The sequence below is a fragment of the Ammospiza nelsoni genome, chromosome Z (genome assembly GCF_027579445.1).
Source record: "Ammospiza nelsoni isolate bAmmNel1 chromosome Z, bAmmNel1.pri, whole genome shotgun sequence".
Taxonomy (NCBI): Eukaryota; Metazoa; Chordata; class Aves; order Passeriformes; family Passerellidae; genus Ammospiza; species Ammospiza nelsoni.
In genome coordinates this window covers 79571269-79597565 of record NC_080669.1, presented here as the reverse complement: position 1 = coordinate 79597565, position 26297 = coordinate 79571269, and the positions used below count along the sequence as shown (strand labels likewise).

Sequence of the window (26297 nt, the reverse complement as noted above, 5' to 3'; positions counted from 1 at the left end):
CAAGTGGCTCCTGACAAAGCCTTATCAGTGTTGTCCTCCCCAGGACACCGTCCTGCAATTCTGCCGGTCTAACCTATATTCCTCCACTGGAGATGAATGGACTTGTGTTTGGCTGCATAAAGCACATGCTCATGCCGAGAGAAGACTTGTATATTAACTGCTCTGGACTCTGTGTGTGATGGACTCATCCCTCCCGTTATATACATCAGCCCTTGTGTCACTGGCAAACTTTGCCAGCAACAGTTTTATGTTGCCTTCAAGATAATTGATAAGACGAGTGATTAGCAATTGGCCAAGAACATTTCCCAGCGGGACCACACTGGGAACACCCTCCTGCAATGATGATTCCCCATTAACAATTAATTCCCCATTAGCAATTACATTTTTTAATCCTTCCTGTTATAACTCTGGATGCTCTCATTATCCAGCTGGCTGAAAATACCAGCCTCACTGCACACTGCAGCCCCATTCAGCAGAGCCTGCTTAAATCATTCTGAAGGCTGCCATTCAAGGGCAGGCACCTGCTCTCTGCCTCTTCTTGCTCATTGCTGCTCACAGCTGAGCTAGCCCAGGCTCGTGGCCATCCGCTGAGATCCAGCATTTTCCCAGTGGGATTACTGCATCCGCTGGGGGACAATCTGCTGGCTCATCCCGTGCTGACCAGAGGTACAACCTGGCTGTAATTCAAGCTAATGCCTTTCCAAGGAAGGTCCATCATCTCCACCCTTGAGCATTCATTACTATGATGGTTTTCCCACTGCCTCCCCATTTTCCCTGCCAGGCCATAGCTGCAGGGAAGCAGAAGAGACAGCAACCCCACCTGCAGGGACAGCCCTGTTGCAACCTGTTGGACTCTGTTGCACATTGTTAGGGTGTTTAAGTCACCTTTGTTGCTCTGATCTTCCCTGGTGAAGATCAGAAGAAGTATCCTGGACCCAAACAGGCACAAACATCTGCATCCTCCCCTTTCCATTTCTACCCCTCTCTCTGTTCATGAGCACGTGGCTTTTATTTTTCTTTTTTTTTTCCAGCACAAGATGCATCTCCCGAAAGGTTCTCTGCCTGCAAAATAAAAGAAAACAGCAAAAATAGCCCAAGGTCCTGGAACAATTTTTTCTATTACTGGACATCCCCCTGAGCTCAAGTAGATTTCCTGCCCAGACACAGAGTGAATTACAGCCAAGCTCTAGGCAGCTGACCTTGTGGTCAGCCAGAGCAGAGGCTTGCTAATAATTGTGGTCAGCCCCACCACAAACAGCCTATTTTTAGTGTCCGTGCTTTCTTGCCCACTGCCTCATCACTCCACAGGTTCCAGAGCCGAACATCCCACAGGGGTCCAGCCAGCAATGCAGGATAGCCCTGTCAGGAGCACATCCCAGGCTTGCTCCTCTCTCCTTGGAGCTGGGAAATCAAGAGGGTTCATTTCCACAGATTGCCTGTTAATTTTGTGCTGCAGAGAGTCGCTGGTGTGCAGCACAGCGTGGCCTGTCCTGCTGGGACACAGTGATCGTGCCTATCAGACAGGGATTGGAGAGCTCACAGCTCTTACCTGTGAGTGAAAAATAACCACAGGTCAGCAATAAGATTGATATCCCATTGTGCTAAGTGCTGTCGGATGCAGGAGGTGAGATGTTCTAGAAGTGCAAGTGGGGGAGAGAAGGGAGGAACAGGAGTAGAGGGACTGGCAGTTAGGTGAGAGGAAACACAGCTTGATGGTTCAGGGCTTTGAAGTCTTTCTTTTTGCAATTTACCAAAGTTTGTGGACATTGCGAAGAAGCTGCCTGCTTTCCATGTACAACTCTGGAGTCCCTGGAACTGAATTTGCCACTTTCTGGAAATGGAAGTAGTTGTTTGAAATGGAGCTGATGAAGTTCTGGAGTAAAGTGGAGATCTGTCCCATGTGAGCCATCCAAGAGCTTGGAAGGAAACCTAGCTGGCAATATCTGTGATGCTAGCAAAAAAGGGAACTCTTCCCAAAAATAGGTCCTGTGTATTGAAGCAGATCACAAATCTGCAAAAGAATCAAAGACATAAAATAAAAAAGAAAACACAGCTTTGGAGGGTGGATCTATCCAGGCTATGTACAAGCCTGTGATCCCACAAAACCTGTGAAAGTAGTTCCTGTCTGTGGTGAGAAGAAGAAACTGCCGGGAGGATCACAGTCTGCCAGGACTCATTAGTTCTGCCAGTGTTAAGGAAAAACATGTCTCAGTAGTTTCTTAGGCTTCATTACACATCAACAGACAACAGAGGAGAAGGAATGGGATTTGTAGTCCAGCACCCAGACTTCTGGAGAAGGTTCAAGTGGAAGAATTCTGCTAACACAGGGCAATGGTGCCACAACCCCAGGGGCTGGGGCAGGACCTGCCTGGCTGTGGCTGTGCAGAGAGGGCAGCACTAAATTTGTGGATCACCTGCATATGCCAGAGAGTCCTTGCCAATAAATCCTTGTTGAAACCCACTGCTGAGCAAGGCCTGCTTGCTGGGGAGAGGCTGTGAGGAAAGATCTGGATTTCCTCTTGGCATGGCATTGTCCTGCTGTATGGAGCAGGAGCATGGCTTCCTCTGCTGACAGTAGTGGTAAATGGACGCATTGCCACAGTAGCTGGGAGCCCCCCAAGGCTGACAGAAGCCAAAATCTCATTTACACAGATTTTCAGCCCTTAGGAAGCTGAGGTTTAGTCCAGCAGAGAGGGAATGGCCATGGACCTTGTTCTTTATGTGAGCACTGACTGCTGAAGAAGAGCTGTGTCCTGTCGAGCACTGAGCTCCTTTTGGTGAGGGGGAAAGCAATCCTAATCCTTTCCTTACAATCTCAAAGGCTTGCAGAAATGGAAGATCTCATAAAACTGTGACAGGTGGAGTGGAAACCTTCAGTGCTTCAGAGATTTGGCTTCAATTAGCTTCCAAAAGCTCGGAAGGTCTCACCTCGTAAGTCACATGTGGCCATCCCAGTGAACCAAATATCTCATATTTCCAGAGCAGCCTGCTCCCACCAGCCCATGTGTCCAACAGAACTTGAACTGAATGTAACGCTCATTATTTATCCCATTTGAAGAGTTTCCAGTGTCTGGATGCTCTGAGACTGCAAAGCCATTTTCCAGCCAAGCTCTAAGAGCAAAATGTGGCACCAGCAGCTCTGGGCACCACTTTTAGGAGCTCACAACCTCAGCAGTGGGTGCTACCAGTCCTCCCCAGGACATGTCACAGTAGCTGTGTGTGGCAGAACCCAGGACCAAAAAGTCAGGAAAGGCTGAGACATTCAGGTCCTGCACATCCATTTGTAGTGTTGGGCATGGAATCACTTGCTGCTATCTTCAGCCCACCTGTGACACATCTGGGAGCAAGCAAAGCCCTGGATAATGGGAATGCAGGCACAGCAAGACATTGAGCACAAACATCATCATTTCTGCTTCCTCAGGATTTTCTGGGGTGGGAACAGAGCAAAGATACCTAAAGCATATTCAGGAGTGCAGATGCTGGGACACAATGTCCACGAACCTCTGTTATCAGAGTTCTTGGCGGGGTTAATCTCTCTGAGCAGACACTGTCCTTCTGTGGAAAGGGAAATACCAGATTCCTAATCAGGCCTGGAGATGCTGGAGTGTAAAACAACTTGCAAGATGTGCAGTCTGTGCTGTGGATGAAAAGAGTGTCTTTCAGGATAAGTGGCCTTGGGCAGCACTAAATGGGGTGGATCCATGCAGAGAAGCCAATATAATTGTGGTATATTAAAAGGAGAAAGAGAAGAGGGATTGAGGAGGGGCGGTGGCAGGCTCGTTACAGAGGGGAAAAGCGATGTGTGTCACCTTGTAATGGCTGCTCCTGGAAGGCCCATCAGGTGGAGAAGTGAAGTGAAACCACAAGGCAATTGACAGTGATGGAGGCAGGAGGGGTTACAGCAGTATTAGTCCTGTATGAACCATTGATCTCTTGGTGTACAATTTGCTGGAAAACACTGCTATGCAGGCTCAGCTGTTAGCAGGTGCTAATTGAAGCCAAGCAGTCTGGAGCCTCATTGCACTGCCTTCCCTTGATTAGACCAACACTGGGGAGGCTGGTGCTGGGGAAAGGGATTTGTGGGTGTGATTCACAGCACGGGGATACAACAGCCTTCGTCTCTACTGAAGAGACAAGAGGAAGGAGATAGAATATTCTCCGTACACAGTTGTGTGCACCTGTGTGCAGGGAGCGTCCCTGGCAAGACACATCCACTTCTCAGTTCAAAATTCCCCATGGATGCGGCAAAACCTCACCTCAGGGTGCAGCAGTTGACAGAAAGGTAGTGCCTTTCATGCCAGGTTCCACACACTTGGCCTTCCTAGCTTTTTTGTTTTGCAAAGCCTGCAGCACTTCCCCCAGAGCACACCTGTGTTAGCAGATTTAAGTCATTTGCCAGTAGCCAGGCTCTTCTTAGTTATCCATTCTGGAGCTTTGCAAAACAGCCAGAGGTCTACAGAGCTGATGCTAGAAAACATTGACCTGCAAGGCAGGGAGCCTGTGGGATTTCTGCCAGCCAAGACCTCTGTGCTTTGTGGACAGAGGAGAGCTGGCACCATCACACTGAGGGATTAACTGGGATGCACAAGCAGGGCTGCAGCATGTGGCCCATCTTGCCTGATTCCTGCTGGATTTGCTGAGGTGTTTTGAGGTGTGCCCACAAGTGCATGCATTTCTGATGTCCAGGCCTTGGGTGTGCTGCTGAATAACAGAGGGGTGGTGGGGAATGGATGCCCTGCTCCTCCAAAGGGCACTTCTGCTCTCTGGAGAAAAGTCCACTCCATGCTAGCTGGTCTCTGCCACCCAGTGCCTCCAGCATCCAAACTGAAATAAAAGCAAGGAAGTTGATAAGCATCCCTCACGATGTAACAGAGCTCCAGAGAGGGACCAGGGTCTCATCCTTGCATATGAGTGGCAGGAAGGCAAACTCACAACAGCATCACCAGCTGAAGACTGGGGTGGTGCAGAGCGTACACACAGGGCTCCACTGCTGGGAGCTTATCCTCATCAGCCCCACATCCATCCATCCATCCATCCATCCATCCATCCATCCATCCATCCATCCATCCATCCATCCATCCATCCATCCACGCATCCAAGTGAGGATCTTCTCCAACCAGGTGGTTGAGTTCTGCTCATCATCTGCATTGTTTATGCACAAATCCTCTCCTAGAGGGAGTGTAAATTGAGCCTGGAGTGCTCTCAAAGGGATCCTTATCCACAGCCATGAACTTGAGACTGTGCAGGATGAGTCACAGAGAGCCTCTGACTCCAGCCAAACCACGAGCCCTGGCAGGTTGGACTCCACTGAGTTTGTGGCTTGTCTGAGCTGTGGTGTGGTAGCTCCAGCTGACTGGGTGCTGTGCAAGGGAGAAACTGAGGCACATGGGAGCGAGAGTGTGTTAAATCCAGAAGCCAAGGCCTGTCTGTCTGGTCCTCTCCTGCAATTTCCCATGGGAAGCCTCCATGACTGGCGACAACTGTGAGCCTGGAGACCTGCCACAACCTGTGCCAGCTGCCAGGACAACTGGAGAGGCTGGGTGCAAAGTGATGACAATCCAGTGATGTTGCTGAGGTGTGGTGGGAGGCTGTTGAGCCTTACTGGAGCTCCTGTTGTTGGGGAGGGCATGTAGCATTCCATAGGATGCATCAAGGCAGGAGCCTGGTGCTCATATTCATGGCACAAGTTCCTGTGCTCAGCAGGCTTGAAAAGTAATTTTACCTTTGTGGTGGAAAGCAGATTCTTGTGTCTTTCCTCAGTGTGGCATAGTGGAGGGCAGATCAGGAGCTGGGATTCCCCATTGGTGCCTCCTCACTCTCAGAGCATCACAGAAGCCCTTTTGGCAGGGTTAGGAACCACAGCCACAGGCTCACCTTCTAGTGAGCTCCAGTACTGCTCCCACTGGTGCTCCACTGAAGTCCATTCATTCTCCAGGGACTCTGCCCTCTCTCCTCTGCTCTCAAGAAGCCTTCCCATCTTTGTCCATTAACACCTAGCCCTTGCCTTCCTCTCTCTACATCACTTTGGGCACTAAGGCAGAGGGCTTTGCTCCTCCTTGGTTTTGGATGGTGCTTGTGCTCTGTCTCTGGCCCCAGACAAGCACCCTCCTCTCAGCCTTGCTGGGTGTAAAAGCTGTGCCAGCTCCATGGTTGCTGTTGGCAGAGAGCCTGTAGGGATGCCCGCAGGATGCCTCACTGCTGATTTACAGCTGCAGCTCACCAGGGTCTGCCCCAGCTCAGAGGACTCCTCCAGCTCTCAGCTCTCACACAGACATGCCTGTCCATCCCTCCTGGTTTGCAAACAGAGTTTCTGTAGTTTTCAACCCAAGTTGCTGGAGGCTGATCCTCGCTTTTATGGAGTGTGAGCCCTGAATATTCAGGGAGCAGCGCTGAAGTTAGTGTGACTGTGGTTGGCAGGCTCTGGCCCTTAATTAATTAGCATTGATTGTATTTCCAACAGTGGAGGAGGGAGCTGCAGCTCAGGAAAGCAGTGAAGTGTTGCAATATAATCACTGCAGCTGTTTCCACGCTGCTGGTTGGTGCTCTTCAAAAGTTACCTAGCTGCTGCATTGGCAGCATGGTAGACAGAAAGGAAAATCCCAGGGGGAAGAGTAGCAACACAGGACTTTGGAAGCTGTCATTTTCGAGAAAACATCTGTCTATATGTCTGTGCAGGGTAGGAGTTTTTAAAATGTCTTGTTTTTTTATTTTAAAAAATACTTATTTAGTTATTTGTTTGTTTGTTTGTTTTCTGGTGATTGACATTGCCTTAGCTTGACTCAGCCTTGTGAAAGGTGCTGTTCGTGTCTTTTGCATGGCAGCGGCGTCAGTTCACCCCTGGGCTACTAAGAAGTGCTCTTTAAGAAGGGGGATGTGCCTTATCTGACAGGAAATTTGGAGCAGGTTGCAGGGCTGTGTCAGTGACTTTAAAGTGGGAGTTCCTGCCCCATCTGAACAAGATACCCCGTGGACAGCCCCTGCTTCTATGCCATTGAACCCACTCACTCTGTAATCTGGGCAAATCCAGAAATTGCACTATTGCACTGAGCTCTCTAAGTCTGTGGGCTTTTGTATCCATGATGCATTTATTTCCCCATATTTTTGCAATTTTATTCTTGGCAGCTCCAGAGAGGTGGGCCTGAGCATCCTTCTATTGATCTATGAGAAGGACTTTGGGATGCAAACCCAGAAGGAATACTTCCAGGATTTAGGCAGACAGATTTAATCCCTCCACATTCTTCATCCTGCCCTAAATCACAGCTCCAGAATGAAGAACCTCACAGCGAGACCTGCCATGAGCACTCACAGCTCCTTTATTGCTCTTACCTGGTGTTGCAGAGGTGTCTCCCAGCCTGGTGAATATTGAACCCTCCTGAAAACATTCAGTGCCTTTAATTTGTGCTGTGGCATGGGGCAGCAGCAGCTCCCAGGTGTAGGAGCATCAGGGGGTGGGACGGTCGGGACAGACGAAGATGAGGGATCTCTGCAGCCAGGTTGTGGAGCTTGTGGTTTATTGCAAAGGGCCTGGGTGCAGGGCCCTGCTGGGAGCTGCCAGCCACAGCTTGGAGCAGGACTGAGAGAAGAGAGGGGTAGAGAGGATGAGAGGGTGAGAGAGTAAGAGGGTAAAAGCATAAGGGAGTAAAAAATGTAAGAGCATAAAAAAGGGCAGGAGAGCGAGGTTCCCATTACAATACAATAAATCTCCTTCTGTGTTGAATATTCTAGTTCTCACTAACTAATTGAGTACAATATACAAATCCTATAGCATTTCCATACAGCCTATAAGAATCATAACATCACCACACTGTGTTACATTTTAAACCCTAAAAACTCCTCTTTGGACCCCTTCTGCCAAGCTGGCAGGGTCTGCTCTGACCCTTGGAACTGTCTGCAAGCAGAGGGTGTTGTTTCATCAAAAGGGGATTGCCTTCAGCCAGCCACATCATTGTTTTCCAGTTGTTCAGTAACTGAGGGATCTCAAAGCTTGCTTTCATTTCAATCTTGCTTATAGTTTCTATATTCTCAAAATCTTTTGCCAGACAATCATATTTATAAGGCTTTCCTTTTTCATCTTCCCCAACACACAGGCTTGTCCCTGCACAGCCCATAGCCCCACAGTGTGCTGGGGCTGGGACTGTGTGCTGCCAGCTGGAACTGTGGGGGTCTTCCTTTCACATAACATGTGTGCACAGACGCCTTGCCAGGGTTCTGGAAAAGCAGTGCCAGGGCTGGGTGAGGGGTGGGAAGTGCATGTCAGCAGGCAGAGACCTTCGAGTCAAGCCTGGTAGCAGAAGGGATTAGTGGGTACGGGCTGTTGGGTGATTTAATTGTGTTTTCCTTCCTCCAGTGAGTTTGCACCATTTTTCTTAACTTGCTTAGCCCCGAGGAGTTTTTTAGTGTAACCAGTATTTATGGAAGGTTTTTGCTTTGGTGGTCACAGGGAGTCACTGGTGTGCAGAGCAGCAGCCGTTTCAGAGCCCCACAGTCTGCATCCCTGCAGTGCCCGAGTGCTGGCATCCCAAGGGCCATACAGGGGTCACAGGTGGATAAAAAGGCACCAGCTGAAGTTAATTCAGTGCTTTGTGGTTTTGTGTTTCAGCAGGGTCAGGACAGCCTGACCAAACCCTGGTGTCAATGTACCAGGTGTTGTAGGATCACAGGGAAGGAGGAAAACCAGAGCCTAGCTCTGATGAAAACATCTCTCCTGGGCCAGTCATTTTATCTGCTTTGGGGACTAATTCTCCGTGTGTAAGACAGGGAGAATGGTGTTCTTCTCATTTGTCTCACTCAGTTGTCAGATCCTTGTGGCAGGAGCTGTGTCTTGCTGGGTGCCAGCACCAACCAGTGGATGACAGGGTGGCCATCCCCAAGGGGCTGCAGGCACTGTGATGGTGTGAGTGCTGAGGAAGAGCTGCCTCCATCCCCTGTGCTGGAATCCTGTGCTTCCCATGAGGGGCATCTCCATCAGGGAGTAAAGCACTGGCTGCCAAACTGTGCTGGGCAAAACTGATGGGGAGGATCCTCAGGGGAGCAGTTTTCTGTGGGACATGAAGTCCCATCAACATCCAAATGTTTTACAAAATTTTATTTCTCTGTCAGGGATGATGAAAAAGAGATGAAGCGTAGTTGAAAGAAAGTTTGTCTTTTGTTTGCAGTTTGTCTTTTTGGGTGTTTTTCAGAAATGGTTCGGTTTTTCACTTTAAATTGACACCCCCTTCCCCCTTAAAAAACCAAATGTTTTGCAAAGCCTTTTGTACAACTCAGTATAGAAATTTTGGAAAAAAAAAACCTAAAACACGTGAAAACCTATGGTTTCCTTCTGAAGGAAGGAACTTGGCTGTTTTGGTGGGTTTTTTTCCTGTTTAACAGAGGTTATTTGTAAATTTTGGCTGCCGCCCTGGTGGAGGCAGAGCAGCATTTTCAACTTTGCAGCACCCTGAGCCTGCCCTGGCCGTGCCAGAGCTGTGGAGGGGCTGCAAGCCTGGGATCCTGGGGCAGCAGGGGGAATCTCCTCTGGCCCATTCCCGCTCCTGGTGCTGTCTGCAGCCGCTCGTCCTGGGTGGGCTGCAGGGGATGCTCTTATTGCTGTGCTCCAGTTTTTCTCTCGGTAACCTCAAGCTGGAGGTGGGGGAAGCGCGGCTTGCTGCTTGTAGCTGCTTTCCATGCGTGTGTGCATAGATTTGCACTGATTTTCTCTCCTTAAGGACTTTGTGGTATCCCCCCTCACAGGCAGAGCATGTGGTTGTTTGCAGGCTTCTGCCTCTGGGCAATTTCCTCCTCTTCATTACTACCCTTCAGTCCCTCATCCCTTATCCTGTTCCTGATGGAGACAGTCTCTCACAGCCGACTCATTTCAGAGATGTTTTTTTCACTGCCGAAGCCAAGATTTTTCTCTCTCCCATTGCACTTCATCTGGAAATGGGAGGAGGAAGCAGGTTTTGGGTTTGGTTTGGGATGTTTTTTTTCAGCAATAAATAATTTCTGAATGCTGAAGAGGCAGGAGAGTGAAGCTGGTGTTAGGCTACATTGAAATACTCCATTTGTTCTGGGAGTCTTTCTCTGCCCTCCTCCAGAAAGCTTCCTCCAGTGTTTAATTTTAAAGCAAGTCACTATTTTTTTTTGTTTTCTTACTTTCCAGAGGAGATTCCTCTATTATTTTGGCTTGTCTGGATTTCTATGTACACCAGAGTTTTTTCCTTGGCTTTTGTTTCCTCTTTGATTTCTTTTCGCCAGGGTTAAAAGCCCCAAGTCAGCAAGGTACTTAAACACATGCTCAAAGTTAAGGCCTTGCCTAAGTGCTTTGCTGACTTGGAGCCAAAGATATTTTCTCAAGTCCTTTAAATGCTTCAGAACCTGAATTCAAAACGTTTTACTTGAAATTCCAGATTTCAGGTATCTCTTGTGCTAATAATAGTTGTAATTCAGTGCTGCCTTCAGATGACTGGGGCTCTGGATATGGCAAGCTTCTGAATAGTCTTACTTTCAGAAAACATGCCTCCCTAAAATCTTCTGCTTCAAACCCAAGAGCTCTCCAGAGAACAGGGCACACTTACTTGTATTTCAGTCAATGAAACATAATTGGCCTTTTAGCTGTTGTTTTGCAGTAAAACACTTATAGCTTTTAAACACTGAAATTTAGGAAATAATGCACAATTGGTTCAAGAATGAATGTCTGCTCCTGAACTAACATTTGCTTATTATCCCCAACAAAGGCAATAAAAAAACCTGCGCCAAACTGAAGACTCTCTGACCTGGCAGGATCAGTAATTGGAGGTTAGGAGATGCTCTGAAAGGCAGACTGGGCTCCCAAAAGCAGCGCTGCTCTCTGCTTTAGTCAGATGGATGGCAACAAAAGTGGTATGGAAAGGGAACAGCTGTGGGCAGACAGTCAGGAAAAGGCTGTGTCAAAGAGGAGGAGAGGGAGGGGGAGAAGGAGAATGTATTTCTAGAAGCAGAGAGGCTTCAAAAATCAAATAGAAATTGCAGCATGTTTATGGGGCTCTGCATGATGAAGCCATGAGGGTTCTGCGTGATGAGGCCACCAGCCAGCCAGTGTGAGTTGCTTTGGAAATGCTCAGCTGCTTAATGAAGAGCACCTTCTTCACAGGTTTTGGAAAGGGTCCTGGACATTGGTGCTTAGGGCACCAACCAGGGAGCAGGGCCAGGCAGGAACTGGCTCAGTTAACAAGTGCGCAAGGAGTTGCATGCTCAGTCCTCTGAAAGCACTCTGTGCTGCTGCTGAGAATGAGACCAGCCCTGCTGAAAGCTCCTGGCTCACTGGCCTCATCTTAAGCTTCTCCGTCCTGAGTTGGTGTGATCTCCTCTGAGCTTCTGCACTGTGCTTTGCAGATAGATGCAAACGGGATGTATCCAATCTGTGATTCTGTGATATGTGCACATCTGTTGGGCTAATGATCTTCAGAGGTCCCTTCCAACCCATTCCAAGGTCCTGTGATCTGCACTGGAAGGCATGCAAAGGCCCCAAAGCACTGAGCACTTCAGTCCCCTGCTCTCTCATGGATCTCCTTCTTGCTTCTGGGATCTTCCACATAGTGTGCGGAAAACCCTGTCTCTCCTGCCTGCTCAGAGACAAATCCAAAAGACACTGCCACCTTCGATAGTTCTCTGACTGCAGAGTAATTTGTAAATACTCACATAGCCTGTGGATTTATGGGGCTTCTGAATAATGCTAACCCCCAAGAGGAGCTCAGAAACCATATGGGGACCACAATCCTGCAGTCATGACCTCCATTGTTCAGATACACTTTCCAGCCTGATTCAGCCCCGAGCTGGAGTCTGTCTCCAAGCTCTGCTCAAGATCCAGGAGCTCTGTCCTGGGCTCCTATTGTGTAGTCTGTAGTGCTCCATTAGCCCATTAGCTATACTCTGCAATTTATTTTGTGTCTCTGGTGTAAGTTACTCTTCCCAGCGTGCCGTGGCTCTGATATGTGCCCATCTTTGCCCCCAGCAGATGCTCTGTGTGATGGGTGGGCTGCAGCTCTGCTGGCTGTCACACAGCTCAGAGCATGCAGGTGATCCTTTCCAGGCTTGGCTTTGCTTGAGGATCCTTCAGAGTGAAAGGCATCAAATGGGAATATAGTATCTTGTTACTACCAACGCAATTCCTGACCGTTGTCTTAGTTCTTAATGCAGCCCCTACAGGGGAGAGAAGATGAGTGCCTTATTTTTAATACTGTTTTGACACAGCGCCTGACTCCAGATATGTAGGTGTTACTTGGAGGAATGATGGTGACTGGGTCAAAAAAACCCCCAAACTTGGGAAAATAGTTCCCATTTTATCAGAGTCCATTCTTCTCACTCTCTTCATTGTGCTGCCCTGGCACAGTTCCCCTGCTATTCTGTAGCCACATGCACAAAGAAAATCTTGGTGTTGGGGCAGGGGAAAGAAATCTCTCTTTTGGGAAGAAACAAGCCCTGTGGTGTAACCTTCAGTGGATGTACAGGTGGAGAGAAAAGTTGTGGTGCTTTTTTTGAGAGCCCCAGGGAACGCCCTGTCCCCCATGTCTTGGTGCTATAGGCTGCACCCCTGTTTGGATTTCTCAGTCCAGCTTCGGTGATGCTTTTGAGTCCTGTCCCTGCGTGCAGTGCACTCTTTTGGCTCCTCATTGTGAGGCTGAGCAATAATGAGGAGGATGAACCCTGAGTACCTGTGATTAAAAAAGCAGAGGAGTTTTTCCATCCTCAGGCACAGAAGTTCATGTGTTAAGTTGTAGTTACCCCAGCTTCAAGCCCAGCTGCTGCTGATCCACCCAGGGGCGTGAGCATTACATCTGTAAGGGAAAGCCACTGGCCTACAGCAGGCAGAACCCAAGCCAACAGACAGACAGAAAGAGCCTGAGGGGCTGAATTTTAGAGCTATTAAATGATTAAATGCAAGGGGAAAAAAAGTTAATTTAGCATCGCGGTTGTGATTTTACACACCCAAGAGCCTGGAAATTGAGAGCTCTGCTTCTCACACAGGGATCGTAACTTGGCACAGCACAGATTGTACAGTATGTAAAATTAGACTGGAGAAATAGTAAATATGCTGCAGGGACCAATACTGTCTTGGCAGAAGGAGGATGGACTGAGTGGGACCCAACAGGTCTTTTACGCCCCTGACTTCCATAATTCTGTGCTAATAAAAAAACATTGCACAATGCCTGATGCTAATCCGCAGCCCTGAGTGGGGTGAGACGGGAGCTGGGTTGTTATGTGCACAAATAGCAGTCGTCCCCGGTGTATTTGAGTGGAGCTAGGCTGCTGTTTGAGGGCGGGCGTGTGGGCATTGGCAAACAGGGATGGGGAGGTGTGCACTGTGCACAGGGCTGGAAAGGCAGGCTGAGGTCAGCAGGGAGTGAGGCACCCCTGTGTCTCTATCCAGCTCTGCCCCCACCTCCCCCTCCCCAAACCTCAGTAAATACAGGCATCTTCACGCTGTTGCTGGACCACAATGAGCTCTTCTTGTGTTTACGGCCCTGATTTGGGCACCTAATTCTGAATTGTATTGATTTCCCCCTAAACAGCATTGAAAAGCCTGATCTAAGCACTCTTCTGTGGCTTAGAGTTATTTGTCCTGTCTGCATGAAAAAGCAGGACCAAAAAACAAGCCTCTAATTCATCCATGGTGTTAGCACCAGTCATTTGGCGGCAAAGGTTGAAGGCTCAAGTGAGCCAAGCTTGGAGGATATTGGTGGGATTTTCCTGCTGTGTGCTGGTTCCCCTTAGTGCCATTCCCTCTGGTGTTCCAGCACCTTTCCCTCCGTACCTCCCCACATGCTGGGGAAGCCTGATGAAGTACAGGGAACTGGAGGAGTTGCTGCTTTGCCAAGCAACTGCACTTCCTCAGGATGAGTCATCTCAAGCTGACTCCGCAAGGAGGCCAAGTGGGCAAGATCCCATCCAGCCTTGCCTTGGGATGAAAATGGTGTCACAGCTCAGCCAGTTGCAGCAAGGAGAGCACTCAGAGTCCCAGAGACCAGCAGAGCTGGGACAGACATCCAAGTGATGGCCTTATCAAGACCTTATAGGAAACGGGTCAACACATGAACTCAGGTCCCCTCTTGGGAAGCAAGACCAAAGCCTCCTGTGGAAAAAAAACTAAAAAGCCAAGATCACCAGTCCAAAAGAATCAAGACCTCTCTGCTGTAGAGCTGCTGAGACAGAGAAGCAGAAGTAGCAGCATCTGCTCCTGGTCCCAGCTGTGTCAACACAATGTGATCCAGGATAGAGGTATCAACCATTGCAGATGGGTGCGCACCAGCCTTATCACCCTCGGACAGAGCTCACTCCTACCCTGAATCCATGGGAAAGGAGAGCTTCTTTGTGCTCTCCTGCCCATGCATGGCTGAGGAGACTCTCTTAGAGAGGCAGAATGGATTTGGTTGCTGTTCTCAGTTTTGCTTGACCCCTGTGACCAGGGTTAAGTTATGCTTGGGGCACCACATCACTGTACAGCTCCTGCTACTCCCAGCGAGAGCGGGGCTTGATGGTGTGCAGGAAAACAAGGCTGCCTCTGACACAGAGCCCTTCTGGCCTGCAGCCAGGAGCACTGCCAGTGTGCAGCTCTGGGCTGATGTGATTTGGCAGGTCTAGAGAGCTGCTAGAGAAGCTTTGTCCCAACATGGGTGTCATGAAAAGGCAGCAGTACCAGGACAAGACACAGACATAATTAGGCACAGAGAGAACACCCTCTCCCCTGGTGAGATCCCACTCAGACCAGACCAAAGCTGTTGATTCAGCCAGTCTGATGATATGATACAAGCAGAAAAATGACACTTGAGTTACTTGTCTGCTAAGGCACCATTCCTCATCCTCCTACAGTCTCTGCCAGCCAGGGCTCCCCACTGGCCAGCAGCCCAAAAGACATGGGGAGCTGCTGCATCCCATGGGCTGAGCCAGCGCTGCAGCAAGGGCTTGGCCCTCACTTGAGAGTGTGTGTCGTCTGCTTGCAGGAGTGGGTCTCTGTCCTGTGGTTTCCTGCTGGGTTTAGCACTGTGTTTTCTCCCCAGGAGGGTGCTGACTCTCTGCCTCTGCAGAGCCTGGCTGGCCCCTGTGCATGAGTGATGCAGGTGACGCCATCCTGATGGTGCTGCCATCCTGTCTGCTCCTGTCACCTGGAGCTTGGCCTGGGCAGTGGCATGTCAAGCTCATGGCAGGGCAGGCATCACACCTCCCCACTGCTGGACCATCAAGTCCGGGAGGGAACCCGTGGGTTGGACTATCGTTTGTGACAATGGAACATTTGATGGTAAAAGTGTCCCCTCATCCTCAGAGCATTAAGGCTCATGCGAGAGGCACCAGCCTTGTGCAGCTGAGCAGCTAGAAGGGCCAAGAAGGCCCTTGTCACCCCACCACAGACATCTCCATCTGGGTTTGGGGGCAGCTTCAGAGGGAGGCAAAAGGGGAGGCTGGTGCAGAGCTGGAGCAGAACTTCTGCAGGAGCATCAGGGCTTTGCCAACGCCCACAGGAGGATGTTTTGTTGTCACATCCAGGCTGAGGGAAGAGGTTTTCCTGCCCTGGATCCTGCCCTGAGCCAAGCATGTCAGAGGGGTCAAGTCCTTCCTTCACAACAGTCCTGAAGCAAACCAAGGTCTGCTTCCAGGCTATCGTGGTGTGATTGAGTAGAAGTCCTTTAGCACCCATCTGTTATCTCTTAATTAAAGTTTCTTTCTAATTATTTTTTCTTGTCAAGAGCAAAGCTGCTGACACCAGGGATTTACCAAAGTAGAGCAAACAAATGTGGTCTCTGCTTTCTGCAACTCTTCATTAATGGACAAAATTAACTTGGAGCAGTCCATATCTTTGTCTACATCGATGATACTTAATTATGCTTGTTTCCTTACAAAGATATATCCAGTTTTAAATCACTTGTGGAAGAAGTGCCTCCTTAAGCATGAAATTTCTTCTAGTTGAAAGAAGATTTCTGCTGGCAAGAAAAGCTCTGCAAAGTCCAAGTGGCATCACAGGGAATAGATGTGAGATCAAGACTGGGGCGTGCTTTGGGAATCTGGGGTCAGGAAATCCCCTCCATGGCCAGGGGCTGCTTCATCTCAAGAAGGGCAGGCTTCAGGGACTGTCAGACTGCACAGGGGAGTGGAGCCACTGGCATTCCTTGGACACAGCTGGTGCTGCTCAGGCCAGTGGGCAAGGGAGAGGCCATAGGATTGTGCCACTACCCTGTCCTATGGCTGGAGCAGGCTAGGAACATCCTCCCACAGAGGCTGGTCAGGCCACCTCTCTGTCCCCTTGCCCTCTCCATCCTCTGGGGCTCCTCTCCTCCGTGGGCTGATTCATCTCATTTATCATGGGAAGTTGAGGAATGAAAGACCCTTCTGGTTTTTATGCTTGGAAAGCTCTTGGCATAGTCTGGGCACTGTGTAAATATTAAATGTGTAATTTATTCTGTACACAGACAGATAACTAGCTGCTGAGACAACTATTTGTGGCTGGTTTCTCAGCTGTGGGAGGGACATGTGAAGGCCAGTGGGGTCATGTGAAGGCCTCTGTCCAAGGACATGTATGTAGTGCTCTGTCCCACTGCCGAAGTGCTCCATGTCCTGTCAGAGAACATGGGCACTTGGCCTTTCTCACTGTGCTGGTTTCACCATCTGCAAAAGAAGGGCAGAGCCAGGGGCTGTGGAACCTGCAGGGTGCTCTTCCCTCTCCCCAGAAATGCTACAATGCCTTTCTTTTTCTCATTCTGTGCTTACTCAAGCCACAAGCCTGCATTGCATTTTGGCTCAGAGGGAATATTTGTCCTGGTCTGCCTGTAAATCGCTGTGACAGCGAGGGTGGTTTTGGCCCTGTGTGTGCCTGCTGGATGTTGTCTTGCCACAGGCCCTGGCTGAAAGACCCCCATTAAAGGGCTGTGGTGAGCTCTGGTGCCAGGAATGCAAACTGTCCTCTCCACTTCCTCTGCTTGCTGTTCCAGTGACCCCTCAGGCGTGTGGGCACAGACCCGCAGTGCCAGTCTGTGGCTCCACACATGCCAGTGCCCAGCAGCATTCCTGCCATGCCTGGCAGCTGCCCATGCTGGCTGGGTGGGAGCCTCAGCTGGAGCAAAGGCACAGGAGTGGAGATGGAAGGTGCCAAGAGGAGTTCTGCTTGTTCCTAGCACAGTGCATGCCAGGGCAGTGCTCACCTTTTTGCAGGATTTCCTTGTGCTGTTGCCCTTCCAGTTTCTATGTATGTCAAGATTTCATGAAGGAGGAAAATGAGGATGAGGTTTCTGTTGGATTTCCAGCTGGATGGGTTTGGGAAGCATACAATATTTTACCATGGGCCCCATGTCTCGGCTGCTTTGTCTCATTTTCCCTCCACATCTCTCTGCTGGATTGCTGTCTGCTGTCCTGTTGGTCCCTGTTGCAGTTGCAGGACCTATCAAGCTGCCACTCATCGTTGCTAGTACGGGAAAGCAGCTCACAGCTCATTTCACCAAGCTCCCCCAGCTTCATTACTAGAATATGTATGTTTATGCCACAGCTAGAAGCTCTGATGTTTATTCCCATCTTCCCTCCACTGCAATTTTGCAGAGATGTGGGTAAAGCTGTAATTTCTCCCATTGTGCATCACCATGGCGCCTTTCTAGATGTGGGACTTCATGCTGTGCCTGGCAGGTGTGCTGTGCCTGGCAGAGGATGTGGCCTTTGGTGGGATTGGATGCTGAGGCATGTTGGTGGTTGGGGTGCAGCCCCTCTATGATGACATCACAGCCTTGTGATATCACTTGACCCAAAGGCAGCATGCTTTGGAGAAGCAGGGTGGTGCAGGCACAGGGCAGGGCAGCATTTTGAGGTGTCAGTTCTAGCGCTACAGTGATCATGTCCTTGTTACTGGGAAGGAATCTTTGGAAGTGTCTAGTCCAGTGCCCCACTTGGAAAAGCTCTGTCCTCAGCAGAAGACCAGATCAGCTGTGGCTTTGTCAGCAGAGCACTGACAAACTCCATGGATGAGAATCCCCCTCTCTGTGGGTACCTTTCCCAGTGCTGTGTTACCCTCCAGGAGAATAAATTATCCTCCATGTCCAGTTGGAATCTTCCACCAGGACACTCCTGTCACCAGCTGATGTCCATCCAAAAGGGCTGGCCCTGCAGGACAGGCACCATTGTGGTCATTGACCCCATGGGTTACCAGTGAGTGACACAGTGACCAGGAGTGTGGACAAACCTCCCTTCCCTCCCTGTTCAAGGGAGCTGTGGAGCTCTGGGTTCTCTCCTAGCCTGCAGAAAATTCAGGATCCCAGCAGAGCTCTGGTCACATCTGCTCATCCCCATCCTACAGCAGAGCTGCAGGCTTCTCCAGCATTCCAGGGAAGCTGTCCCCATGGTGCCCCTTCCCAAAGAGGCTGCCACACATCTGATGTCACTGTCCCACCCAACTCCCACACCTGGCATGGGACAAGGGAGTATATGAGAACTTGTGTCTGCCCAGTAGGATCCTCAGCAAATGCTGCTGGAAGAAATGCCTCCTCTGAAGCTGTGCTTTGGGTTTCTCCTTCATCAGGAACCTTAAATCATTGCCTTGGAAAGGAGCATTGCTTTCAAAGACCTGTCTTCCAGGAATGGCTCCCTCAGCCCTTCTGGATGAATGCCAGTGTGTTTGTACTGTGTTTAAGGAAATAACTCAAGGTGACTTTTTTCCTTCCCAACTTAGTCCTTCAGCCACTAGCTACAGACAAGCTCTCAACCTCAGTCTGAGAGGCAGAGCTGAGCATCCCAGAGCTTTCCCCCATCCCAATCCTTCTCTGGAAATAAGCACCAGGCAGGAGCCAGGCAAGGGTGGCAGGTCTGTGGATCCATCACTGCACTGAGCCTTTCTCTGTGCAAGGCTGGTGGGTGGTGCAGTGGTGGGTGTCAGAGCTCCAGTGTCTCTGATAAGCAGAATTCCAAGTGTAAGGACAGGATAGTCAATTGTCCTGTGAGCCAACAGGAAATGGGAAGACAAAACCTCTTTACCTTATCACTCGAAGAAATTAGAGAACTTGAGTAAGGTGCTTGAATTCTTACTGAAACTCTGGTATCTGTGTTTGTCTATCCACACTTGTGCCTAATCATCTGCCTGTCCATCCATTCATCATCCAACCATCCATCCACATCCAGAGCCATTCAAGTAGCCAGCCATCCACCCAACCCCACTCACACTCACTGTCCTTCCATGCCTCCATTTCCTCATTCCATCTGTGCCCATCCAGCCTGCTGTTCATCTGTTGTGGTTACACACATTAATCCATCCACTGTCTTTTTCCACTTCTGCCTATCTGTCTATGTATCTGGTCCTGTTCCAGCTATCCCTCCTCACACAGATGCTTCATCTTAGTTGTTCTCCACTCTTTCTGCCTGTCAGTACATTCTCCCAGCTTTTTTAGGACCCTTGAAACATATTTTCTGGTCAGCATAGTTTCCCAAAGGTTTTCCATCCTTGGCTTGTGTCAGAAATTGTACTGGGGCATCCCACCAGCAACTTACTCACAACAAACCAGTTTTTCCTTGTCCTTAGCACCCCCTTTCCCTTTTGGTGTTTCCTTTAGGGATAACATCCCCAAAGGTACGCTATTCCTGTCAGAAGCAGGTGTCCTGACAGACCATCTGCAGGATGGCTGAGACCTGCCAGACATTCCTCCAGAGCCAGCCTTGCAGATGGGATCAGGATGTGGCCTTAGGCACGAGGAATGCTGGATCATATCCATGTGGTCCCACCTACCAGTGGGACCCAGGAGCTAATTTCTGGAGAGGGAGGAAAAAAAGGAGAAGCCTTGGAGGTGCTTATCCCATCTGTCTCCACTATCAGCTGCTTGCAATCTCCCAAGGCTCACTGGGCAGCTCGGTGTTTTAGGTCATCTTTTGCTGTGAATTCATTTACACACTGTTCCCCCCTCCTATGTTGACATCAACAGCATCTGATGGATATAGATTTCTGTAATTTAATCACAATTCGTGCAAAAGAAAAAGACCACTTTCTATTGCTTGTCTTGCTCCCCCTTATTTTATTAGGAGAAAGAGCAAGCAGTCCTTCTCTATTTGTCCTCTTCATGTCACTTGTCATTGCTAAGGTGTCTGTCACATCTTTGCTTGGTTGCTCCCTTTTATGGATGAAGGGTTAGTCTACTAAACCAACTTCACATGGAATCTGTTTCAAGCCTTAGCTGTTCTTGTTTGCTTCCTTTGCCCTGCTTTCAGGGATGCTGTGCTCATAATAGCATGGGGACAGGTTTGTTCATGGCTTTTGAGTAACAGTGCTTTCCATTTTGGGTTTGAGTTCTTGGTCACCACTGAGCTGATGTTCTCAGGGAGGGGAGCGTGATGACTCCGGGGTGGGTTCCCGTGGAGGCTGTGGCACATTTGAAACCATGAGTGTGTAGGGAAGGAAGGCTGCATGCATTCCACTGTGCACTAATCAGCACGGGGTTACTGCCTGGTGGTCTGTACCGCGGTGTCCTCCTGCAGCACCTTGGAGCCCAGCTGGGCTTTGGCTGCCCTGACAGCCCCAGCAGCGCTCTGTCTTCTCTCTGCCCTGACCCCTTCTACCTGTGAGTTACGAGGGTGCTGGGCAGATCTGATCCAGCTCAGATCTCCATCAGACTTCAGCAGTGACATCTTCTGCTGCTACATTTGACAGCTTGTTTTCACCTTTGGTCTTGTGACTTTAGCTGCTATAAATCCTCACAAGGACTTTCCCCATGTGTCAGGGCTGCTTAGTTTCCTTGGAAGGCACCTTGTCAAATGTGATTTTGAAGCCCAGGAGAATTCTGAGAAGTGAACCACCCTTGTCTGTGCACAAAGGCTTGATGAAGCCTTGAAGGAACCTCATCCCCATTCATCCTCCCATCCTGCTTCACCCTGTGTCACGCACACGCACTCACGTGGTTTTATCCCTGCCACATAGAGCTCAGCACAGCCAAGTGTAGCAACACAGGAAATATTCAGTTGCTAAGGATCATTAATAAATGTCAGCTCCAGCTCCTGTCCAGAAACCTGAGAAAATTCAATTAGGCAGCTGGTGCCCAATGAGCTGTGTTGCCCCACTCTGTTACATCAAACAGCTCAGCAAGCATCATGTTATTGTGGAAAGAGAAGAAAACCCAGACAGGAGACAAACAGCACTGCATGCACCAAGCAGATGTGCCTTTCCACAGCATAGCACAGTTAGTTTGCAATCATCCTGCCTGGTTTACTGGATAGGGAATTGCAAGGAGAATTACCTGCTTCCCATCTGCACTAGTAAATACATGGATTTTGCTGGTGACAAGTCCTAAGGCTGTGTGATCTCTCTGCTAGGAGTTTCTGACACATGTGTTTGGTTTGTGTCCTGCAACAAGTCACCTGGACACACGACTGGCAATGCCTTGTGTGTCTGGCCATGCTGGGGGGTGTTTGGCTGGTGAGCCATACATGCAGCCCTGACGTGTTCACCATAACAAAGGTGAGAGGAAGCCATCCTGTGGGTGGAGGTGGTCCCTGATCCTCTGGTATTTGTCAGCTGGTCTAAAATAAATCATGGCTGAGGTCAGAAGCAGAACTTGGGCTTCCCTGTCCACCAGCAAAGTGTCAGTCCACACCCCAGTCCTTCTCTTTACCTCCCAGACAAGAAGGTAAGATCTTATCCACAAGGCAACTGTTCTGAGGGGCTCTGAGCTCACCTGTTTTTCCCCTTTTCCTTCCCACAGAGAGCCACACCCAGTACGAGCGGGTAGGTGCAGACGTGACCATGAAATGTGGCTCCATGGACTGGGACGCAGCCGTGACCTGGACAGCCAACGGCACCGACATCGACGAGTCCCACCTGAATGGCTCCTACCTGGTCCTCAAGAACGTGGACCTGTCCCAGAGCGGCCAGTACTCCTGCTACGAGGGCTCCTCCTGGCACCTCAAATACCAGACCAACCTGAGGGTGGGAAGTGAGTACCCCAGCATGCCACATTGAGGGCGACAGTCTCTGCTCCCATACAGAGTCTCCACAGCCCCCCCTCCTACCATCTCAGCCCCTCTACCTTCCATACATAGGGTTGTCTGCTGCACACTTCTGTATGAGGTCCTCATGGCATGGTAATCCCATTTGGAATCAGCCACTCTGCCCCAAGCTTTGGATCAAAGCTAGCAGGTTAAATGATGCCTCAGGAATAATTTAAGAAGGGATGTAGCTTCTTCCTCTAGCCCTGTGACACATCAGCCATCTCTGTAGGTAGAAAGAGCTATTGGACAGGATTGCAGTCAGCCAGGGGAGGTCCTGGCCAGGATTACAGCAGTGTGGTTGTTTCACAGGAGCAGCACAAAGGTGTTGCAGGATCCTGGGTGCACAGGTGTGGTGGAGGACAGCTGCTCATTCCCCAGCATTTTGCATATCTTCGGCATGGGATGCGCTGATTCCTGGGCCTCAGCAGGGGAGATAAGAGTTGTGCTGTATTTCACATGATGCTGAGAGCTGATAGCAGCTGTGTGTTTTGAGGGCTGCTGTGTTTGTACAGCTGATAGCAACTGTGTGTTTTGCAGCACGGCGTGTGCAACTGGCAGCCGTGGGTGTCTGGGAGCACCAGCCGGCCTGGCTGGCTGTGGGATGGTAACTGTGATTCCCAGCTGGGAACCCCGCCATCCAGGGATGTGTCGTGTAGGTAGCTGTATGTTCCCAGGTTTGGAAGACACAGCAGAGTCTTCCTCTACTCCTTATCTCACCTTCTGCACTGGTATCAGAGCCAGGGTGGTGTTTCCATCCTAGGCCATGCTCCAGGGACAGAGGGTCACAGGAGGGTCTGTGTAAGCCCTGAAGATAAAGCATGAGGTTCACTGCACCTAGAGATTTGAATTTTAGAGATGCTCTGCAGTGTACAATTCATTTAAGGATGTGTGGGATGGATCCTGGTGTCTGGGCCAAGGAGAAGGAGCTGGAAGGAGCTGGAAGGCAATGTGAGGAGCAGATGAGGGGAAGCAGTCAGCACAGGGCAGGGTTTACACGGGTGAGCAGGAGTGGGGGGCTGGGAGCATGGCAGACAAAAAGGCCACTGCCACTACCCAACAAATGAGTCAGAGCCTTTTTATCTGCACTGTGCTCAGGAGGTGTTCACAGCTGGGTCAGAGCCAGAAAAGGCAGGAGCTGGGCCCAGTGCAGGCAGCAGCACAAGGAGGTTGTGCAGTTCCTCTGCTTGGGCATGTGCTCACCAGATCCCATCTGGGGAGAGGTCCCAGGCTGTGCCAGTGCACAGAGGGCTGCAGCCCAGGCCTGCAGGAAACAAGGGGAGTGGGGAGACTTCCACAGCCTCCAACCACCTCCTCTGCAGCTGTGGCATCGCTGTGATTTTGCAATGGCTCCTCCATCTGCTAAGCACCTCGCTAATAGTAATCCCTGTCAATCCGCTCAGGGACCCGTGGGAATTGCTCAGCGTTAGAGCCCAAATCCTGTCTTCCCTATTACTGTGTGTTCCCATTTGCTGGAGAATCACAGCCCCCTGAGCACTGGGACAGCTGAGAAGCCCAGTTGGACGCTGCTGGGGCCACCAGCCTCCAGAGAGAGGGTGACAAATAAATAAACAAGTGTCTGGCGTTGTTAACACAATTAACTGTGCAAGGAACTAATCAGGTGAGACGCTTTTAGTGGTAATTAATTTAACTGTCTGGATTTTAATTTAACGCTCTCTGTGAGGTTTCTCTTCCCAGCGCTGCACCCCCAGCCCCTGCCTCCCCACCCCACCCTAAGTGTCCTGGCTCTGCTGGAAATGATTGATTCCCTGGAGGTGTGAGGATTCATGCAAAGGAGTGGATTTGGGAGCATCCCGGCAGGGAATGGAGATGGGTTTGGGGATGGAGGTGGAGATGGGTGACTTGTGGGAGGTTTGCAGCATGGCCCTGTGGTAGCATTGCTTCTGCAGCTGAGTGCATTGGGAGCCCAGACCTGGGATTTGAGGGATCTTGGACTCATTTCGTTTCAATTGCATGGGAAATTAAATGAAAACAGGCCTGTGCCTGCATTTTTCTCATTTGCTGGGGCAACAAGAAAGCTGATTGCAGCGAGAGTGAGAGGCTGGGGCTGCACGTGGAGAAGTGCTGGGGATCTCATTAAATAAATGGTGGTACCTGGAATGTGCTCCCCAGGCAAGGCAGGGGTGCTCCTGAGCATATAACACCACAGGAAGGATGTGTAGAGGGAGCAGAGGAGGGTTGAGGACCAGGAAAGGGTGTCAATTAGCAAAGCAAGCACTGTCGTGGGGGTCAGCGAGCACAGGGATAAAGGGAGACCTGCCAGGAGTCAAGCTGAGCGAGACCTTGCAGAGGAAATGAAAAGGGGGGTTAGCCATATAAATACAGAGCAAACGAGGAGAAAAGAGCAGACTTGGTCCTGCAGACAGGTTTCAGGGGAGATTAAACATAAGCTCGGCAGAGCCCGATACCAAATGAACCCCACCAGCTCTGAGCAGTGATGCTGAGAGTCAGGGCAGCACAGGCTAAGGGCGAGGAGGGAGCATAAAACCTGGAGGTTACCCTCTGTTCTGGAGGCACCTTCAGTGCACTGAGGGCTTGGGGAGCACCTCATCCCCATGTGAGGACACCTGTTCATTAGCAAGGCTCATTAGCAGCTGAGAGACCAGTGGTGGTACCCAGTGCAATGTGTCTTCTCGTCAGAGAGCCTGACCCCACAGCACAGTGGGGCCACACCATGCACTTGGAAGAGGGAGCAATTAAAGATGTGGAGAGAAATGGAAAATGGGAAAAAAATACAAGGGGGGCCTGCCAGGGATATATCACAGCAGATTAACCTGATAGCTCTCTTTGATAAGGGAACCGGTTTTCTAAGCCCAGAAATGTGGTCAGTGTAATCTGTCTTGACTTCAGTGAAGTATTTGCTATGGTGCCACATGGGAAATTATGAGTTAAACCAGAGAAAATGTGGATTAGTATGAGAATTGGAACACAGCTTAGGAAATAGCTACAGGGGATCAGATTGTGCTGAAAGGGGGAGCTCCTGGAAGGGATGGGGAAACTTTGGCACCATGGTTGGACTGTGTTTGGGCCACTCTCTGCAGTGTTATCTGTAATGGCTCTGGCCCACAAGGACCAGGGGCTTTGGTTGGAAATGCCAGTGGCTAAGGAGGGACAAGAAGATATCTGAGGTGGGGATTTCGTGCTGAAAGGACCAACATGCTACATTAATGGTGCAGGCACAAATGTGGGGAGGTGTTTTATCAATATGCTTCAGCAAGGGGGAGGGAAGGCACAGATAGCTCATCTGATCCCTTAGATGGGTTTGACACCTGAGTGCACATCGTGGGGGATGTGGCTGGGAGCCCAGCAGCACCCTGCAGAGGCTGGGGGTAGCTGGGCTGTCTCACTCACTGTAGAAATGGGAGCACTGGTGCACATATAGTGGAACAGTGTGCATTCAGGGATGGCGAGGAGGGATCCCCAGGCTTGTCTATGGCTGAAGTTCCCAGGTCAGCCCTCTACAAGGCATGCATCCTCCTCAGCACAAATTGGCCTGAGGGAAGCTGGCATTTCTGCAGAAGAAACTTCTTCCAGGGCACTTTGAGCAGTGACTTGTTGGTCTGCCCCTTTCTTCAGGCAGCTGAGCATGAGGTGAAGAACAGGAGAACAACCAGGTGCTTATCTTCAGTGATCACCTACCCTGCAGTCTGACAGCAGCAGATGCCCACCAGAAGCAGGAGATGGGTCCATGTCTTTTTACACGCCAGGCATCCCTGTCCTGAGCGCAGGGCTGAGCACCAGGAGCAGGGCAGGAGGGAGCACAAGGCTCTGGGTAGCAGCAGTGCGGTGCCGGGCTCCTGGCTGCCCCCACAAGCCACAGCTCTGGATTTGGAAATGCGCAGCCGGAGGGCCCAGGGGTGGATATAACAAAGACATTGGGAAATAATGCACTCTTGAGGTTTGGCACACGCACTGTGCGTTACAGAATGTTATAAAAATACTGCTAATGGGCCAGAGAGGAGTGGAAACGCGCGTCGGAAAGGCTGCCAGAAGCCGTAGAGTGCACATGAGAGCGGGGAGGCCTTGTGTGCTGAGAAGGGAGGGAAGCAGCGAGGGCAGGCACCCTCCTTCTGCTCCCATCCCTCCATCCCCTTCTAACCTGCTTATCTCCATCCCGACCCAGCACCTCCTCCCCTCTGCCCTTCTGTCCCGCTTTGGGGATGTCCCAGCCCTCGTGGACATGCATCTGACCCTCATCATTCGGCCTGCTGCCCAAAAAGGTTGCTGCCTGACAGGATGGAGTGCAAGCATGGGAGAGGAAATACAGCAAAATCCCCTCCAGCAGCAGGGGCATGGATCGGGATGCAGGCAGTGGAGTTGTCTTCCAT

The 26297-nt window shown here is 50.3% G+C and overlaps 1 protein-coding gene across 2 annotated transcripts in view; it reads left to right on the top strand.

Annotated features, from left to right (window-relative positions):
* Positions 1-26297, top strand: part of CNTFR (ciliary neurotrophic factor receptor) — a 202950-nt gene that overhangs the window by 125646 nt on the left and 51007 nt on the right. For both annotated transcript variants that reach the window (XM_059491824.1, XM_059491823.1), the window contains exon 5: positions 21666-21896. In XM_059491824.1, coding sequence (XP_059347807.1) covers positions 21666-21896 — 231 coding nt within the window. The remainder of the gene's footprint in view (positions 1-21665; positions 21897-26297) is intronic.